General features: G+C 39.0%; 1 protein-coding gene across 1 annotated transcript in view; it reads left to right on the top strand.

Moving 5' to 3' along the window:
• The first annotated feature begins 15614 nt into the window (after positions 1 to 15614).
• SETD3 (SET domain containing 3, actin histidine methyltransferase) overlaps positions 15615 to 20624 on the top strand; it is a 37650-nt gene continuing 32640 nt past the window's right edge. Inside the window, exons 1-3 of the mRNA XM_003206713.4 lie at positions 15615 to 15745; positions 17252 to 17344; positions 20249 to 20397. Coding sequence (XP_003206761.2) covers positions 15643 to 15745; positions 17252 to 17344; positions 20249 to 20397 — 345 coding nt within the window. The 5' untranslated portion in view covers positions 15615 to 15642. The remainder of the gene's footprint in view (positions 15746 to 17251; positions 17345 to 20248; positions 20398 to 20624) is intronic.

The following is a 20624-nucleotide window of genomic DNA, read 5'->3' as shown; positions in this document are numbered from 1 at the left end:
GCCGGCCCGTGGCTTCCCGCCCGCCGCCGCGTTTCTCCCTCCTCCGCCTCTCCGCCTGGCTCGGCCTGAGGGGAGCCCGGCGCGACCCCCTCCGCTCAGCCTCGCCCTCGGAGGCCGGAGCGGGATGCCCCGCTTGGAGCTGCTTTCCCCGTGATGTAATCCCTGTGCGTGCCGCGCTTCGCACGCTTCCCACTCCTTCCGTTCGCTGCCGCCGATCCTCCCGCTCCCCAGCGCCGGTTCCGGCGGGACTGCGGTCAAATACTTCTTCCGAGTGTCATTTAAGCCGTTTGCCTGCACGGAGGTCGCTCTTTGGGCAGCTTGCCGCCCCCTGAGGCTGCTGAAACCCAACTTTGCACAGCTGTTCCTCATCCTCTTCCCGCCCAGCACGCTCGCTACGGGTTGCTTAACTGAAACTGTGCTCCGCAATTGTCTTTAGTTCTGAACGACTTCCTAAATTTTCCATCTGCAATTGATTTGCTGCCCAAACGCTGCACTGAGCTGTCAGAACAGCCTCAGCCTTCCTTCTGGAAGCTGTTCTTTGCGGCGTCGAGCTTGGGATGAAAGGCCTGGTAGCTGCTCTTCTGTGAACTTAATTTTGCTCGCGAGATGAAGCTGAGTGCAAATTCTTTCTCCCTTCTAAGGGTGTGCAACACAGCCACCTGTCTCTTCAAAAGATGCCTCCGTTCTGTGGGTGTTAGTAACATTACCTTAATGTCTTAACTCTTCTGCTTTCAGTTGTAAGCTTGTCTAAAAACCAAATAAAAAGCCACAGTGTATTGAAACTACTGTAGGTGAGTAAATGGCTGTACCGTTCTGAATGCCCTGCGTCTGGTTCCTGGTTAAAATAATAAGCTAATAAGTACAAGCTGCAGGGAATGGTATGATGGTGGGAGGAAGGCAGGGATGCTTCCAGATAACTTTACTCTGTTAAGTAACTTAATATGGTAGAAGCTCAAGCATGTCAACTTGTGCTTTGATAGAGCTTTGAGTTATGTTGAACTAGCTGGGCTGAAGCACAGTTGAAAATACCTCTGTAGCACAAGAGGTCTACGTATCTAGAGCTTTATACTTCACCATATTGGTGCTGATTATGGGATTCAACTGACATATTGGGTAGTCCTCAGTAAATGGGTGTTGTAGTTCTCTGTTGAAAGAAAGAGGTGGTGTGAGAGTGTTAGAGATCACGGGGCACCTGTAGCTTTCCTGTCCCCAAGTGAGCATTCAGTAGACCACTCCTCAAGAGCATGCCCTGATGCCTGTGGCACGAGCACCAAGTAGTTCTAGAAGCCTGGGCTCTTTAGGCTGTGTGCTGGTAGCTGCAGTCAACTGGGTAAACTGATTCATTCCTAAAGGCTATATTATGGTGACATGAGGTTAATAATTGAAATAAAAACAGACATTCAAAAACATTGAAAAAAATTTTTCATTAATTCTGCTCGGAAGAATTTGCAGAAAATCTGTTAGTCCTCAGGAAGAGCTAAACGCAAAGCAACAAAATGACAGAAGTGAGGTGAAGTGGTAGAGTTTAACAGTCCATTTACCTACTTTATGCATTTATTTTTTACTTTTCTGGTTAAATAGTTATTGAGGAGATGGTTCAAAGGAGAGGCACTGGATCTATTAATCATTAAGAAGGAGCCTGGCTTGTCTCCTGCATGGCAGCTAGTAAATTGTCTTCCCTTAAAGATCAGCGAGGTGTTTATAGTAAGCAGCATTCCTTCTGCCTAAGTAAGTTCTGCAGAAGACGGGTGAGGGTGGATGTACAGTACTACAGCTCTCAGTATAGTAGTTCAGAATTAGCAAGCTGGTGATAGTAATTATAAAATATGTACATAGATTTGGGATGTTGCCTTGGATTGAGGCGCTCTTCTTTACCCTTCGCATTTAGATTTACTTTTGAATTAAACTTTTGGTTAGAAATTATTAATTTGAGGCAGTCTTGAATGTAATATCTAGCTAGCAACTGAAGTGAAACAGAAGTCAAACTGACAGGACTGTGGTATTATGTAGATCTAGAAGCATCTTCAATATCCCAGGTCAGAATATTGCCCTGGGTATTCTCTTGGATTCTAGTTAGAAAACTGAACGTGTTTGAGATTTGTTCCCAAATAATTAACTGGACTAGGTGTCAGTGTTCTTTGTAAGCAGATCAAATAAGCATTTTGCTTATTGTAGGGATTTATTTTACTGCTGCTCTGCAGAGTGGCTGCTTCCCAGTATCACAGTAGTATTTGCATACAATCGACCCCATCTTAGCTTCAGGTTAAGGAGAGAATAATGAAGTTCTTTGCAGACTGCATACATATAGCAGTGGTTCAACATTCTCTTTTCTAGTCACTGTAGACTTGCGTGAATGCTGGCAAACCTGTGGTGGTACCATTTTTTTCATAGCAAACAAGGGATTAAGAGTTGAATTCTAGCTGCTCTTTGCCAGCTAACTTAGAGAGGCTTCAGCTTCCTGTGCCTAATTTCAGTGCTTTAACTGAGAATACTGAGTGTAAATTCTAAAAGTAAACTACTTTGTGATGTTATCTGAATGTGCTCCAGTGATGTTGTATAGCTTTAGTATGATCTATTTGGAGCCCCACTTTGAAGAGGTTTGTATTTTAGTAATTAAAAGACAAGTTCAGTGCCCAAGAGTGTTTTTAACATTGCTTTACATTCTTGTACTCGCCCTCTGTCTGCCGTAACCTTCTCTGTTCCCTTTTTCTGTTTTTAGCTACTTGTCCTACATTGGCTTTTCCACCAAATGACTATTCTGGTTGTTCAGTCTATCCCTGTTCTCTACCCTTCCCGTACTGTTCAGCAATTCTACTCATGCCTCTTGTGTTCCTTACTTTTTGAAGTAGGGAAGAATTGGCACTGAAGGCTCACATTCAGTTCTGGGATCTGTTACCAGGCCAAAGCAGCAGACCTGTCAGCTGCAGAGAGAATTTTGCCTGTCTTTCTAGCCCTGCTCTGAAGCATGCTGAGGTGGGAAAGGTTTGGTTGAGGTAGGTTTTGTCTCCTGTGTGTACATATGAACAGATGTTTACAAGCTCTGAAGCTGTCCACATCCAGGTAATACAACATGAGCAAAAAGCACGTTTCTGGGACTATAGTTGCTGATGTCCTATTAAAAATCAAAATGGAGTATAACTTCTCTTTTGAGATATCCTGTACTTTTCAGAAGGATTTTTGGACTGATGTTAGACTGTTAAATGTTAGGAGCAAATAAGTCCTTGATTTGGTGTAAACACTGATCAACAACTAAACGTTGATGTGTTATCAGCACTATTCCTGTCCTAAATCCAAAACACAGCACCTTTCCAGCCTGTAGGAAGAAAACAAACTATCCCAGCCAAAACCAGGTCAAAGAAAATGAGAGATTAGTGGTTATGTTCTGTCTTATTTTATTCTTTTGTGTCCCTGATTTCTGAAAGAGGTGACTCAGCTCTTCTGGAAGTAATTGGACAGCAGTGCTTGAACCACTGGAGTTTTCAACTAGCCTGTTATTGTAGGCTGAAGTTGTTGTAGCTGAGCATGGACTATGAATTGTATCTGTTCTAATGAGCTGCTTTGCAATCACTTTTGCAAAGAGTGTCAGTAACCTGCACTGGAGGTGAATGCATCTCTGGAGCTCTTTTGCTTGCAGTTGGATTCTAAAGTTTTGCATGTGGCTCACTTTTTAATTTGTGTGCATATGCAGGATATGATACACAATGGTTGAATTACTTAACTCAATAAAAGTAAGTCACTGGTAAATACTGCCTATGTTTCTTAGCAAGTAATAGAAGTAGATCATCTTTGTCTTAGTACTTTGAAGTCCTACTGACCAAAGTTTTTATGTGGTATTATTTTAGTGGAGCAGGTAAAAGGTGTAGTTTTGTTTTTTTTTCCCTTGGAACCTGCTTTGACAGTCCAGTATCTCTGATACTCTGGGTCTTACTCTGATGCTTGTACAGTGATAACTTAGTCCCCTTAAGCTATGAACTGGGAGAAGGGGTTGTTGATAACCAAGCATGAGGTGCAGACCGTTTCCTCCCCAGCCAGGCCTTCAAGGGGTTGGATTGGTTTTAAGGCCCATCTGAGACACTCTTATTTTTACTTAGTGATAAAGTTCGTTTTCTGTATGTATGCTGTCCTGTTGTTTAGGTCAGCAGAGCAGGTAGTAAACAGCATTTGTCCCAGTACTGACTTCAGGGTATGCCATAGTGAGTGCCTCCAGTTGAAGTCTGTGCTGCTCGTTATAGCACTTTAAACCCAGCAGTCCAGCCACTTTGCAGCTTGCCTCACCGACTATTTGGTACTCTGTCAGCCTGTCCATGAGTGTGTGATGGCAGTAGTTTCAAAGGCCTTGATAGAGGTAAGTAATATCTGTTGGTTAAGCGTGGCTTACTCTTCATTATTCCATGGCGAGCAATCCCAGCCACCTTGCCCTTCATGTGTTTGGAAGTGGCTTCATGTTCCTTACCAGGTTAAACCCCAAATGGGCTCTGGCTTTCCTAACTTCATCCCTGCACTCAGTGTCTCACATCTTCCTGGGTCGTGTGGTCTCTTTCCACCTCTTCTGTTTTGTTGTTTGAGTTTTGTCAGAAATACCCTGTTCAGTAGCTGGGATATAGTTAATTTTCTTCCTAGTAGCTGCTGTAGTGCTATTTGGATTTAGACTGAGAATAATGTTGATAACTGTTCTAGTTGTTGAAGATCATTGCTTGCACTAAACCAAGGACATTTCAGCTTCTCACATTGACTTGTCAGTGGGGAGCAGGGAGTGTACAGAACCAGGACAGCTGTCCCAAACTGGCCAAAGAGATACCCATACCACGTTAGCACTGTGCTGAGCAATAAATTAGGTTAAATGGCACCAGTCATTCATGCTGCCTTCTTCTCACCTTTGCTTAACATCCTGCATGCAGCAACAGACCATTTCTGAGCTTGGAGGAAGTGGCTGTTGAGAAGTCTCACCTGTTTACAGGTCTTAAAAATGAAAGAGTAACAGAGTATCACTGTATCCTTCAGTTCTTCAGATGCCTTTCTCCTGAAATAGGTGAAAGTGTTAGGCCACTAGAGCATATTTAGTGAAACCAAGAACACTTGCTGAGTTAGTAAATACTGAGTTACCTTTCTACATCCATTCTCTGACTCTAGGAAGCTATGTGAGGTTTCTTGGAGACCTTCATGCTACATTTTTTTCTGAAATGCAGTGGACTGTTACGAGTTTGAAAAGCATTGTCTGAAACTAAAGAGTTATGCTTAGGGGGGCTTTGTTACATTTTTATATGTGTGCAGACAGCATTTCAATGTTCACATCAAAACAATTGTTCTGCTGCTCTGAAAATTGCCACACCTTATTTTGTTTTTTTTCTTTTCAGTTGCTTTTCTTGAAGGAAGAGGAGTTTAATGGGAGTATAATGAATTGTCACCAATTTCCTATTCTGTTGACCATTAATAGCTTAAAAGAGGTTCACAAATTTGGGCTTCTTAGTTCTTTAAAACTAGTAATAAAATAAATTATCTTAAATTATATTTATGTAAGATATATCTTATATATAATACATATAATATATCTTAAAATATTCATATCTTCTAGTCTTTGCTGGTCCCTTGCACATCTTTAAATATTAATTTGAATTCTACCAGTTCAGCCCTTGATACAAAAGCAATTCTTTAATGCATCTGCATAGCTTGTTTCTTGAGGAATGTGTTATTAGGAAATAGTTGCTATTGTGTGTTTAAAACCCTGTGACCCGTTTGTCATGCTCAGCTTTTAGTTTTACACATAAAATGGGCTTTTCAAAACTGGCTCACAGCCTTCTGGGTGAATGCTGCATAGCCTTGTAGAACTGTAATCTGGGTGGGCCATGGGCTTCCACATGGCACTGCTGCAGCTGTTCAGGTTCAGGAAACTGATGAAACTGATGTATTGCAACAGTTTTTGATGTTCCATTGCTAACATCTCCAAACCAGCAGCATTTTTATAACTACTGCTACTCACTATGAAGAATGAAATACTCCTGGGTTTTGATACTCCTGACATTAATACACGTGTTTATGATCTTGTGACTGGATCCCTTTACCTTCTCCAAATAGTGTCTCAGCAGGAAGCTCAGCTGTGTATGGATGGATTCGTTCTTTGAGGACCTATGCTTGCTGGAGCATTATTTTTAGACCTGTGGAAAGTAGTATGGGTTGTCTGGTGAGAAAGGGAGAATAGCTGTCTGCCTTGGATGACCGGCAACAGCATCTAATCTTCCACTTTGCTATGCACAGTTGCATTGGCAGCATATTAATATATTAACTCCTTAAAATAGAGAAGCGACCATTCCCTCTGGAGCATGCTGCATCTGATTCTGTCTGTCAAGAGCAAAATGAAGCTGGCATTGTCAGACCAATTGGAGAGGCTTTGTGTGCTGCTACAGTGAAGAAGCTGTTCTGTGTAAAGCTTGAAGCTGCAGAAAATGACTGTTGTGTTCTCACATGGCAGTCAGATGCAGATCGGTATCTCTTCTCTCCTTTTTGAAAAGTCAACATTCAGACAGTTATTTCTGACTTCATTCCTGGATGATGCTAGGGAATAAAAGTGAGGTCTGCAAGGGTTCATAAAGTAGTAATTTTTTCTCTATCTCACAGCTTTATGTAAAAAAATAATAATAATAATAATAATAAAAAAATGCAAGTCCTGCTTTTAAAACAATGGCAGATAGTGTTGCAGTTCTCTTTTATCATTGTAGGGTGCCCAGCTCACACAACCTGTTTCTCTGGCTTATTAAACCTTTAGATCAGTGTCTGAATAGAAGAAACTGCCGCACTGTAGTTGAAGTATGGGCATTTGGAAGACTAAGGTGAAGCAACAGCTTAATGTGATAAATGCTTGCTTTACTTTGTAGGGTCTTTGTAGCTGTTCTCTGGAAGTGGATCAGAGGTAGAAATATTAAGTTTTATTTTTTTCTGATGATATAAGCGACTAAAGACTTGTGCTGCAAACTCTTTGAAACGGCAGCTGTAGTCTTAGTGTACACCTGCTCTGAAGATGGGAAGTTAATGTAGTGATGCAGCTTGAATGTGTTCCACCAGGGCCTTACTCCTGTGCTTGAGGAAAGCAAAAGTCTTTGCAACTTTGAGGAACATTTCATCTTCTGTAAGGATACAACTTTATTTTCCAACAACTTCAGAAATGTCAGATCAGATGAATGACAAAGACCTGGCTTGAACATGTTTTTGCACATTGCTGCTTCCAGAATGCATTTTCTGTGGTGTACAGAGACAGACCAGTGAGGTGTCAGGAGCAGCCCCTGCATGGCCACAGTCAGTGCTCATATCAGCACTGTCACTTGTGCTCTCTAAGGAAGAATTCCTTGGTTGCTTCCAGTGTGGATGTCATTTCTCTGTATCTGGTGACTTGTCAGATTAGTGGATAACAGTTTAGTTTGTGGAAGTAGCAAACTCTTTGGTACAAGAGCTGGAAAGCAGGATATTAGTACTAATATTAATAGCACTCTTGTCAGGAGTCATGCTGATGCTTTTTTCCCCTTCTTATACCCTGACTGTGCAGAGGTAGTCCCAGTAAAACAGGAGTGCAGATATTTCAATGTTGTTTTCGACTATCAGTTTGGAGGAGCTGGAGATAAGAGATACTCAGGCTTCATAGGGATTTGTGGGGTGCTGTAGTTGTTTGCAGCTCCTTATCTGAACACTTGTAGGGTCTGGTCACACGCTTCCTAGGGTGTGCAGGATAGGTCAGTGATGTGGCATGGGGCTTTTGTGGTCTGAGGCAGTGCAGGAGCAGGAATATTCTTCCTGATTGCATTCTGGGAGTGCAGGGAGGAATGCATTTACAATTGTCACCTCTGTGCTAAAATAAATGTTTAAAATCTTTGGTTAGTTTTGTTTTGTCACCTGCAATCATGCAAATAAACACCAAACCAAACAGAACTACTGGGTCGTATGCCTACCCTACTTGTTCTGAAGTGTGAAGATTAAAATTTCATAGCAGTTTACAGCGCCTTGTGATCTGTATACATCTTTATCAAACTACATATGCTTTATCAAACATCTGAAAGCTCAGGGCTGAGGCCAAATACACTTAATATTTCTGCACATACCTCATAGTCCAATAAATGCGTGTGTTAGAAGCTTTCATTTCAAACCCCTACACTGTGTCACTTTGAGTTAACTTGGAACCCCTGAGGGTTCAGGTTGCCAACTATGAATGCCAAGAGATGAAAAGAGGCTAAGAGGAACCTGCTCCTTCACTTCCAGGGGCTAGAATTACTGCCAGTATTTCAGCTAAAATGTCTAGTCTCTTCTTCTAAGTTGGTCATAATTTCCCTACTAAATGGGGAGTAGACTTAAGGTGAGCAAGTTTGGAAGGCCTTCCAATAGTATTAAATCCTAAATTGCATCACATAATTAAGTCTTTCATAGTAAAAGCTTTTCAAAACATATATATTTGTGTGAATATGTATTCAGACAGATACGTGCTGTGGTGCCCGGTGTCCTTTGCATTGTTATGCTTTGAATGTACATTTGGGGGGGGGAAAGGAGTTCTTGGTGGTCTGATAGCAATCCCAAGCACTACTAGTGAGGGTGTGGTGCCAAGCAGAAGCATTTTCCAGCACACACACATTAGTCTGGAGAGAAGCTAGAAGAAACTGTGATGTTATCCAGAGAAAAACAGCTGTTACTTTAAAGCTGCCCGAATTCTGCTCTTAATTCCCATATTAACAGATTCATATACACTGGGTAATGTCAACTGAGTGCTCAAATAAAGGTCGTGAAGGGTTTTGAGGTTCAAGCCATGGTGCAAAACGGTCAGCCTATTTATGCTGTTAGAAGAGATGAAGGTATAATTAAACTCATTTTGAGGACAGGAGTTGTGTATGCTGCCATGTAACATGGAGCAGATCCTAAGGTCTGTGCAAACGTGTTTGGTGCTGTGGATATCCTCCCTCCTCCCTACTGTCTGGTAGGAATATTTGCAAGGATTTTTAACAGCATGTAAGTGTTGTAAGGAATGTGCGTGAGTAGGAAGCCCTTCAGAATGAAAGGCCAGTGGTGTCTTTGTATGGTTACATTCTGTATCACCTCGTTGCTTGGATGAGATACCTAATGCTTGGATTAGTGACATTAGAAAAGCCCAGACACAGGGAGGAGCATCTATGGCATCTGCTGCCTGTGCGGTGATTAGAGATGTGGGCTGTCCTGTGATGATTGTAATTATCTGGAAGGAGCAGCCAGCCTGCAATGGTAAATGGTGTTGGAGTTGCAATATGTGTAGAAAGCAGAGGGTAGACAAAGGTGTTAAAACAAAAAATAAACAGAACTGATAGACTTAATATTTTTTTCACTGCGTAGAAATAATCAAGGGCCCTATTGCTGCTAAGTTGCTTGAGGGCATTCTACTTAGGTGGAATTATTGTTGCAATTAAATGGTAGTCCTTGACATTAAGCATCTTTGGCTTTAAATCTCTTCCTTGGAGACAGTCCAGTTAATTGGAATATATGTTGTTCCCTAGTTTTGTGTTGTTTGTGTCATTGACTATAATACAATTAGAGAACTTTATAAATAATAATAATAACAATCTATGCAGTAATACCCCAGAACTTCTTACTGTTCAGGCAGACTTTATTCCACTCTGTCTGCTATGTGAAGCAGACAGTGTAATATAGTGATAGGTATATCAATAAACATCTAATATTTTTTTTGTATATCCTAAAGAATTTGCACACGATACCAAAATACATATTTTAACCTTTTTCAAAGGAAGGAGTGGTGGAAGGAGTCAAACTAGATGGAGTTCTGTGTTAAAGAGGTGTCCTCTCTTTTGATCCTTAAAATTATTCAGATTGTTGACTAAGAAGCAGTTGCTGTGAGGACCGACCCACATGAAATCTGTATTTGGGGACTCAAAAAGCAACTTGCATGCTTAGATACCACTGTTCTAATCTTCAGTTGCATCCAAGGCTTTCTCAGAATTTCAGGAAGCCTCTGTCTGAACTCACACTGCAGAGAAATCTGACTGTTGTTGGCAGTGCTGCGCTGGGAAGCAGGACACGTCGTGTTAAACCATCACAGGAGCTGTTTTGAAAATTTAGGGGATTTTTGTGGCTTTATGGAATTCCTGGAAATCTGTTTAGCCATGAGAAGAGGTAGCACATAATTGCTAGTTCCTGTTTTAGCATATCACTGTTTGGAATTAAACTTGTTATAGTACGTTACTTTCTGATATACCTGTACAGCTGAAATGCTTGTATGTGAGAAAAGCAATATACCCCTACAAGTGTTACGTACAGCTATGGCAATAGAAATTGGGAGCAATGTTAGCATTTTTTAAGTAATGGTTTTACAGTGTGTTTTGGAGAATTCTCTTACGTGAGCATCAGGAGGGTTGTTAGCAGCAACTGCTCTCAATTGCATGTGGACCAAACCTTATAAAATTTCTTTTATCTTCTGAAGGGGTTGCTTTTGGGATTGTGTAACCATAGCAAACACCTCGTTGAGCTTGAAGCACGTAAGCAGTATTTTCACAAACAATCAAAATGTATTTTACATCAGGGTTTATTGAAACACGTGTCAGCCGTGTGACTGTCTTATGCCTTCCTAAAGAGCCCAGCTGTAAAATTAAGTAAAAACAGTATCTTGTTGGAAAATAGTTGCTTTGCAGGAACTGGATTTTTCTGAGTAAGTACAAAACCAACAATGTTCTTAGTATTTTTTAAATACTTAGTTGACGTTAACTGCTTTTGAAATAGTAACGAATTCATTTGCAGTAGCTGTATTCAAACTCATCCTCTAGTAAGAGGAAAAACATTCATTTGGAGGCGTGGATTTCGAACCATTTGTTGCCTTCTTTTAATTAGTAAAAACTTGAGATAAATTTTTAGCATTAGGTCTGATATTTTCCTCTGATTTTGCTCATGTTCACTGTTTCTTTTGTTTTCAAACGTCATTCAGTTAATTGTAGATGCCTGTACTTTGGATACAATGCTGTACTTCCTTTAAGGAACAACAAGGCTCAGACCTACTGGCTTGACAGATCTCTTAAAGAAAATCAGCAGGGAGAAGAGGCAGAGGTAAAAGGTTCTTGAAAGGGAGTAAAATCCAGCTGCTTGCTGATAGTGGAGGAAATGCTTAGGGAGGAAATGCCTGAATGAAAAATCATGAGGTTTGCAGAGAGCTTATCTTGGGAAGACTGTTCTTGTTGAGAAGTGGTGGGGACAAATTATTTCATTCACTTCTCTTGAGAGAGGAAATGTGCAGTCCCATTACAAATGGGTCATGTGTCTAAATGAGGTCTTTCAAGGGGAGATAAAAGTGAAACTCAGTGTGAAATAGGAGAAGCTGGCTTGGGGAGTTTTACAGCCTTGTGAAGAAAGAAAGATTACTCAGATGCAGCCTAGACCACAAAAAGTTGGGTGAACATACTGAAGAAAAATCCCTCTTCGTGGTGCTTTTCTTTTAGCTCCAGAAGTATCTGCTCTTGGTTGCTGTCATGGTTCTTTCTATGGTAAAAATCTGGCAGGGGAACAGAAGTATAGAGGGCAAAGGATGAAAATAATAGACTGTAAAAAGAGGCAGAGAAACTTCTCACTATCCCTCTGGGTGAAGATGGATGCTGCCCAACTTTTCTTCATAGAAGCAGGGAGATGCTGGGGAATGTGGCAGCTGTTTGCTTGGGCTGTTGTCTCTGTAGGGTAGATAGCTTGCAGAAAGAAAAGACTGAGGTAGAAGTCCTGTATTTACATTGCATTCAAAGTAGAATGCATTCTTAAGTGGAAATGGTGTGGGCTTTCTACCATCAGTCTTTTTAGTGTTTTTTTTTCCTGTTAGTTTTTGTTACCATTGAAATATTGTAATAATTCAGGTGCTCTTGAAAAGTTGGGGGAAAGGACTGCCTTGTTACAAGCTTACAATTTGAATAAAACTACAGAAACGTGTTGGAGAAAAGGTGCACAGTGAACTGCAATGATACTGTATTTCATAGTGCGTTTGAGACAAGTTTATAGGGGAAATGGAAGAACAAAGGGAAGGGCAGTGCTGGGAGAGGTAATAGCAAGAAGGGGTGAAGCACAACGGAGATGAGAGCGAGAGCTGGAAGGAAAGGCATTGTAACAGCCACTTATTTACTGGGAACATCTAGATTAATACTTTAAGAGAGATGAGAGTGTTAATGTGGTTTCCAAGTGACATGATGTAGGTGGTTTTTACAAGCAAATATAGTGTTCATTGTAAGTGTATAAACTGAATTTTTCTTAAAGATCACAGATATCTTCCTCCACCTACGCTGTTCTTACACTTCTTGATTTCATGCTTTCTATTCACTAAAATGTGTTTATCTTTACCAGCAGTCATAAGATTCAAGTTAAAAACAAAACAAAAACCCAACCCTTGACTCTAGATTGGAAGCAAAAGGCCAAATTCCCATTCAACCTGGTCATATAGAATGTAAAGTGCATTCTCCTGCTTACAGATGGGAGAACTGATATCAGTTGCCTATAGGCACGTCCCTTAAGCCCCTGGATGTTCAATGTATGTTGATACAAGAAGTTTACACACTTCCTTAACAGAAGTAGAGGGGAAAATGACTTAGTCTAGGCAGTCAATTTTGGGGAAAAAAATAAAATTGCAAGCTTGGTTTGTGTACATCCTACTCATGTCAGTACAGCCAAGGAACCGTGTCCCACAACCACCTACTGTACTCACCTCCCATTGCTCTTTGCATATCTTGAGAATTTCTTTGTCTTCTCCTTGTCTGCCCTCATCAACTCATGTCTGTCCTTCTAACACCCATTCTGGATTTGCATCCCTCACCTTCTGTGCTGGTGTATGGCAAGAAGATGGGTGGGAACTTACGGAATGAGGGCATAATGTAATTGGCATCTACAACCAAAGGTGATGCAATGTTATGGTATTCCACTGCATTAGAAATATGCTGGCGATCCCTTTGACTTAGTCAGGTAACTCTTGCTGTGGGAATTCCAGACTTGGTGGTTGTTATAAAAGCTCAGTGAAGTTTTGAGTAGCTGGTTTACTGCTTTGTAAACTCAAAAGTAGTGGCTGAAGCAAATGAAGCTTCTGCAGTCACGTCAGTTCTGTCTGCTGGTCATTCTTCCCTCTTCATCTGTCAGCGTGTTGGACATTTTCAATCCAATTTCAGAGTGGAAGAGTTCAAGCATGACGTGGCCAGTTTGCTCAAGGGAAAGCTGCTTTGAGAATAGCATATCTGTTTGGCTTGTTTGCCCAGCAATCAACATGAATGGTGGTAGTTTTGCTCAGTGTGTGTAGATGTAGCCAAACTTACAAAAGATGATGTTGCCCAGTTAGAAGGGGAGGCTTCTGAAGGCAGTGTAGAATTGATGAAGAGCTGTGGAGGGGAACAGAGAGCATTGCAAGAGTTCTGGGATCTCTGGAAAGGTGTGTATAAGACAGAAAGTGGCAGTTTCAGAGTTATTAAAAACTAATATAACATACTTAAAGCTAATACAGTATTTCTTTAGAACGGTTACATTCACTGCTGAACACAATTACAAGTTAGAAGCTTCTAGTTTTACCTAGTGAGTGTGAGGAAGATATCTTTATAGTTTTTAGTTTCTGGTCATAGACTTTTTTCTATTAGACTTAACTGCAGCTGTGTTTTTGTAAATGCTACAATGAACTTTTTGGTGGTCTTGTGAATGGGAAAAGTTGAGATTTTTTTTGTTGATAGTTAGAGAGGAATAATTCTAGTGTTTTTTTCTGCTTTTTTTCCCTTGAAGTACTGTTTGCTAAGATCCATATTCCTGTCATCCATGCTTCACATTGCTTCCATATGGAAATGTGGCCCTGTGATGTGGTCAAGTTGTCACATATCATAAGTATTAACATTTCCTTTCAGAAAGCTAAGTAGTATTTTTATCTCTGTATTTAAAAAAAAAAAAGACAAACTTATTTTGGGATTTTCATACAGACTTCTCGTGGTTACCTACTAAAGCTGTTAGGTGAACACACTAAAGCTGTAAGTCAAAGGGAGAATATTTTACAGCTCATTAAAATACTATTTGTGTGAGATATGGAAAAAAGTTCAAAGTCTTACACGACACAACTGCTCTTTGACAGCAGTGTTAGGGGGGGAGATGGATCATTTTTGACAGCAGTATTAAAGGGGGAAAAAGATCATTTACACCCATCACTGCTAGTGTTTTGGCATGATCCTTCTTTCCAAGCCAGCTGATACACTATATTTGGAAATGTGGCTGTGTTGTGTATTACCAAGCTTATTCATCATTGCTGTCAGCTTACTCTCTCGTTGCAGAATGATTTCAGGAATTTTAAGCAGTGTGCATTTGAAAGGGAACATGGCATTGCACTTAAAAAGTATTAACCAGAAGACAACAAGAGAAGTGAACTTGGGGGGCAAAAAACAAACAAAAACCCCTCAACTGAAATATGCTACTGCCTCAGATATTTACGAAGTTTGCAATTCATCTCAGTCCTGAAGGCTTTTTTCTCTGCAAATTATGCAGCTACGTTCTGTAGTGCTTTCCCTGCAGTCATACATGTATTGGCAAACAGCATGTCTTTTTATTGCTGTTATGAGGAACAAGTTTGTACTTTCCTTTTTTTTTTTTCCTCCCTGAGATGTGGTTTTAATATAAGAAAAAAAAAATCTTAATTTCTGAAATTGTATTTCAAATTAAAAAATATTTTTGAAACTGCCTGTGGGCAGCCTGGTCTGGTAGCTGGCAACCCTGCACATAGCAGGGGGGTTGAAACTAGATGATCATTGTGGTCCTTTTCAACCCAGGTCATTCTATGATTCTATGAAATTCCAGAATCTTCTATAGGATTGGAATTAAACTTTAAAATCTGTTTCACGATCTGCAGATGTGAATTTAAATTACAAAAAGTAGCTTCACAGAGAAAGTACACGCTTATCATTTAGTTCTTGTGTTATCAGGATACTCACCTACTGCTTAAATACGGCAGGTAGCATTGCTTAGCTAAGCTGGTTTTTTCATATGTAATTGGATATGTGTTGTAAATTTTTCAGCCTTGATTTTCTTATCTTGCCCTGTACAAGAGCACATTCAGCTAACGATCATTTTCTAGTCTTTAAAACAACATTCACTTATAATGGTAACATAAATCCCTATCATCATTTAATATTTTTCTTTATATCATATTTGAGAAGCTGTAGTTTACATACTCTATATAAATTCACATGGATATCCTAATGAATATTACCTTCTGCCTTTCTATGACCTGAGGAAGTAACCCGATTTTGTGTTGTGTGTAATAAACTGCTTGTAGTTGTTCCTTTAAAAACTATAAAGGATGTGAATCTGTGGGGTCTTTTCTTACCAGTCTGCACATGAGGGCTTGTCATGGTAGAAGAGATGCTGGAAAATTAAATTATGCAACTCAAGGGAGAACTGATAAAATGAAACAGTGAACTTGAGTTGTTTGAGCCTCTAATCTCTATCTGCTAGGGAGATAAAAGAAGCCTTGTTGTGCCCCCAGACTTCATAGTCTCCATGTCCTCAGGGACAGTCTGTCTCACTCTTGTGTTTAGTATCAGCAGAGGAAAGAATTTTGTTTGTCTTCCTGTCTGTTCATCAATACTGTGTTTGATTTCTCAGTAGTTGGTGATGGTGTGCTCGTTAATCTGTTTTAGTTGGAAGATGGGGAAGAAAAGCAGAGTGAAAACACAGAAGTCAGGTACAGGAGCTGCAGCGACAGTATCTCCGAAGGAACTGTTGAATCTGACTAGTGAGTTGTTGCAAAGTAAGTTTCATTTATTGCCCCTCAGGGAAAAGGGGTGGTGTGCAAAATGATCAAAAATGTTCAATCATTCTCTTGTTAAGACAGTTATTTCATTTTCTCTAAGCAGCCAACCTTGCAACCAATTTCATATACGGGAATGTGTATTTCATAGTACTACATATGCTGTAATGGTAAGAGATATATACATATCATTACTGTACATTACAGTACATGTAGTATATATATTTTACTGTTACAGGTTTATTATGTGTGTATATGCAACACAGCATATTTGGGCAGCTTTTGGCTGTCTCCTCAAGCTTAAACACTCGGTGAGATCAGTTAAACAAAAAACTGCTTGGATTAATTAACACTGCAGCTTTGTTGAAAGCATTTTTCTTGTAAACCTCAAGAATTATACCATTTCTCTTGAGCTTTTGAGTGGAGAAATTAACAATGGAAAGCAGCACTACAACTCAACTGCACCACTACTTTTGTCATAAGTAAAAACACTTATTTTTATCACTGCTTAGAAATCTTCTGCAGAGCTCAGGTCTGGTGTGTCAACCAAAGGTTGTTTCACTTGTTGAGGAAATTGGAGTTTATCCATTATTTCCACAAAACATGGAAAATGGAACACAAATTCATATGATGATGCTAAGATCACACTTGTTACTGTCATTGGCAGCTGTAGTGAAGCTACACCGTGGTTGAAAGCAGATCTGCATTTTCATACCCTGGACATGAAATGTTGCCTTTGAAAAATCAGTTTTCTCTTAGCATTGCTCATAAAGAGGAGACAAGGAGTTGGCAGAGCAGTTTTGTGCTTATGCTACAGTTGGCCTCTGCTTTGCTACCAAAAATAAAATATAGATCTAATTTTCTAAGCAAAGCCAAGTATCAGCTGTTCTTTTTGTCAAGCTTCCATATTTTGTTCAACAGAGAGATTTGCAAATCAGTTGAACAAAGTAATCTTCAGCTGCCCACTTGGATTTATGCAGCTCAGATCCACATGCTGGCATTTAGAACACTGTCAGAAACATTGGATTTAATCTAACACTGAAGTTTGGCTAAGTCTTTCTTTGCTTATCCTTCCAGTATGTATGCATCTTTGAGCATTATATTAACTAGGTAGATCAAACAGATGGACTAGCAAATTCTTCATTTATTGAAGTTAAACTCTGTGATATTGTTATCTGCTTTCATTACAGTAAGAATAATGGCAAGTAGGCTAATGTAAATTGTGATGATTATTGAAAACAAAAGTTATGGTTCTAAATGTCTCTCTTCCTCTAAGCTGATGGAAATAAAATAACTTGGGTGAGTTATACTACGAAAATTTCAAAACTCTCTAGCCATTACATGTCAAAAAACCTGGATGTTTTTAACAGCAGAGATGGTGTTTACCATGCAAACACGTTCAAAGGACTAGTACTAAGCTTCAGGTAAAGATACTGTGAAACTGTGACCTTCTATCTGATGTTAAAATGCATATACTAAATATTTTTGTTTGGCATTTTTTTCCAGAATGCAGCAGTCCTACCCCAGGTCCTGGTAAGGAATGGGAAGAATATGTACAGATTCGTTCACTTGTTGAGAAAATTCGCAAAAAACAAAAAGGTAAGTGTGAAAGACTGTGAGAGATGCTTGGCTCATACAGTACTAATTTGCCCTAAGAATTGTTTCTGTTGACAGCTAAAAGAGAGATTTTGTTGTGGTTATGTAAATATTGTGCCATTCTACTATGTTGGGACAAAAATACTAGTTCTCTTGATATGCAGCTTCTTTGTACCTTTAAGTGTCTTAAATGCTCTGATGAGCATCATCACTGGCATTGGCAATTTTAATATTTGTGTTTATGAATGAGTTCCACAGACAAATGATTTTATTTTTTCCCATAATTAGAAGAGACAGCTTGAGATTGTGGTGAGATGACAATCTGAAGGACTACAGTAAAATGCCATTTGAGAATAATAGGCCTTTTTGATTTCTGATTGTCTAGTCTGCCTTTTTTGCATCTATAAATTGGGACATTTGAAATTAAACTTTATGACTGTTTTAATCTGAATGCTTTACTGGTCGTGAAAATGATTTCTGCATTTAAAATAATGACATCAAATTTAGACAAAATGGAAGTATATAAATATACAAAATAGACATCTATCTGCTATATACCAACCATAAAATTAAGTATATACTTATGATATTACAGTTTAAACTTAGGAAAATTGTCAATAATACTTCATATAATGTATGTTTATTGTTCAGATTAGATCAGTTTGCTTTCACTACGTTCTGCAATAGCTTACTGATCTATTGAAGCTATTTTATAGTAGCTTTGTTTTTATTTGTAAGTAAGTTCTAAAAACTATTTTCCACTTAGTCTTTAATAAAAGTAACCTCTTCAGAGAGTTGTTTTATTGTCTAAGAATTATCTTTTTTTTACTTGAGATTCAGACTGGAAATACCAGAAAATGTCTTTACAGTTTTCTTCCCTAATATTTATGTAGTGAAGAGGAGGGGTGGGGAAAGAGCCAGACTGCATGAAGCTTGAGTGTTTCATGTGTTTGTTTGAAGTAGAAGGCTGTTTAGGAGCTTTAAACATTCTTTTTGCCCCTTTTAAAATATATATTGACTAATGTATAAAACTCTCAGTTCATAAAAGATCTTTTAAACCTCTGAACTGTAGTTATTAGCAGAGGACATATCAAAGAATAAATGATACTGTTTGAGTTACTGCATCCTGTAACTGTGTATTGAACTCGATTCATTCTTTTACTATCCTGTAACTCCTATGAAGTTGTGGTATGTGTCCTGGTTTCTACAATGGAATCCACGTGTTCTGGTTGAGCATAGTTCAGGTTAACAACAGCAGAGTTAGTGTTGGCATGGAGCTTTCCGCTGTATCTCCTGCACCAAGAAGACAGAACTATTTATGGCAAAAATCTGTTGGCAGCAGTAGAATTTGTTAATAGGACATTTTCTTTTTGCCTTGAAAGATGCACGGCCACAACACTATTGCCATACAAATGTCTTCTAATGTACATTTTCACATACACAGTGAGTATGAATAGTATGGTGTCTTTCAGAACTATTTTTTGAATTGAACATAACTAATACTGCACAGTTTTTGAGATTAATATGAGCTTTAGACAATTAGCAATGGCATTGTGAATTGAGGCTGGGAATTTTACGATGTACAGTACTTCATGCTTTTCTCGAATAGGGCAGTGAGTTGCAGAGAGCAAAACTAAAACTCTTCACTTGAAAACGGAGTGTTTTTGTTTTCTAAACTTCTTTGCTTCATGAGCTGAAAAAGGAAATTTTAGAGCTGATTTTTCAGTTCTTTTATCAGTACAGCTACATTTTGTTTAGTGTAGAATTAAATAGTTCTGTAACGTGACTGAATTTTAAATACTGATGAAGATCTGCAGAAGTTATGCAGCTAGCCATATTGGATATGCCTTGCTAGTCTGATCTCTAAATATATTCCACAGAAAATAATTTAATGAAATGAGTATGAAATAAAAGAAAAATGCTAGCTTGGTTAAAAACAAGCAAAATATTGTGTGCCACATTCTCATTGCATTCAAAGCAAATACTTATCAGTATACCTCTTTTATATCATATTGTCAATGATAACCACAGATTTGATTGTTTCTGGAATTTTAAATGCATGATTTCAAGGATAAAACTCTCAAATACATGACTTCTACTTTCTTAAAGCTCTTCTCACATTAAGATTTATTTTACAACTGTGCTTAACCAAAATGTTAACGTGAGTGATTTGCTGATTACATATTTCACTTATAAAATGACCTGAGCATTTCAGGGGGTTTTGAACAATTTTAATTTGGTCTGATTCTAGAATTTGGATTGAAAAGAACTTAGACAAAGAGGTGTGGAAGGATCCAACTGGGAACCATAATGCATAGGTTTGAATCAGATGAAGGTTAAAAGGGAAGCTGAGGAATTGAATGAGACTTGTGATTTCGCTGGTGGACCACGTACCTTTTGGGGAATCAGTGTCTGCAGTTTGGAAGGACTGTGATATATCAGGGGTTGATCAGTTCTTAGTTATTTTAGCAAATCCATGTGCTATATGAAAAAGCCAAGCGTTTTGGATGTGAGAGAAGGAGCTTGAGATCTGCTTATCTTCATTTCCAGTGCTCAATTAATGAAATTTTAACATGTTTCTCCTCAAGACTGTATTAATATGTTGTGGTGATTATGTTTATCAGCAGTATTAAGCCGAGAAATATTTTCACCCTTATTTAAAAAGAGAAGAGGAGAGAAGTTTCATATTTTAGCTCAGCTTTGTTCAAATGGCTGTATTTTTAAAGTGACGAGTAAGCCAGTTTTGCAGCCTTTTGTCTACTATCAAGTAATGCTTAACAGAGGACAGTTTGGAATCAGCTGCTTCCAAGTAGAACTGCTGTGGGATAGCTGAGAGCCTTTATATTGTACTTCTTTATCTTTCTAGATCCTCTTATTTCTGCTTTTTTTAATAAATTTTGTATGTAGGTTTGTCTGTTGTCTTTGATGGAAAACGAGATGACTATTTCCCTGAATTGATAAAATGGGCAACTGAAAATGGAGCATCCACAGAAGGTTTTGAAATAGCTAACTTTGAAGAGGAGGGGTTTGGTTTGAAAGCAACAAGAGAGATAAAGGTGAGCATGTGAACACTTGACTTAATTAGCAGATGATATTTGAAACATAGCTGCTGAGCTCTGGAACATTCATCTTCTTCTGTATTTTGACTGTTGATAAAACTGCTGTTTTGAAAAGCTGAACTGTGTACTTGAGAAATAAAATAGTTAATAAAATTGAATATTACTTCGACTGTTGAATAGTACTGTGAACTTACTGGTCTTTATCCTTGTTTGCCCATAATGTT

Source organism: Meleagris gallopavo, chromosome 5 (genome assembly GCF_000146605.3).
Source record: "Meleagris gallopavo isolate NT-WF06-2002-E0010 breed Aviagen turkey brand Nicholas breeding stock chromosome 5, Turkey_5.1, whole genome shotgun sequence".
Taxonomy (NCBI): domain Eukaryota; kingdom Metazoa; phylum Chordata; class Aves; order Galliformes; family Phasianidae; genus Meleagris; species Meleagris gallopavo.
The sequence above is the reverse complement of the archived record's forward strand: the minus strand, read 5'-3'. Positions and strand labels throughout refer to the sequence as shown.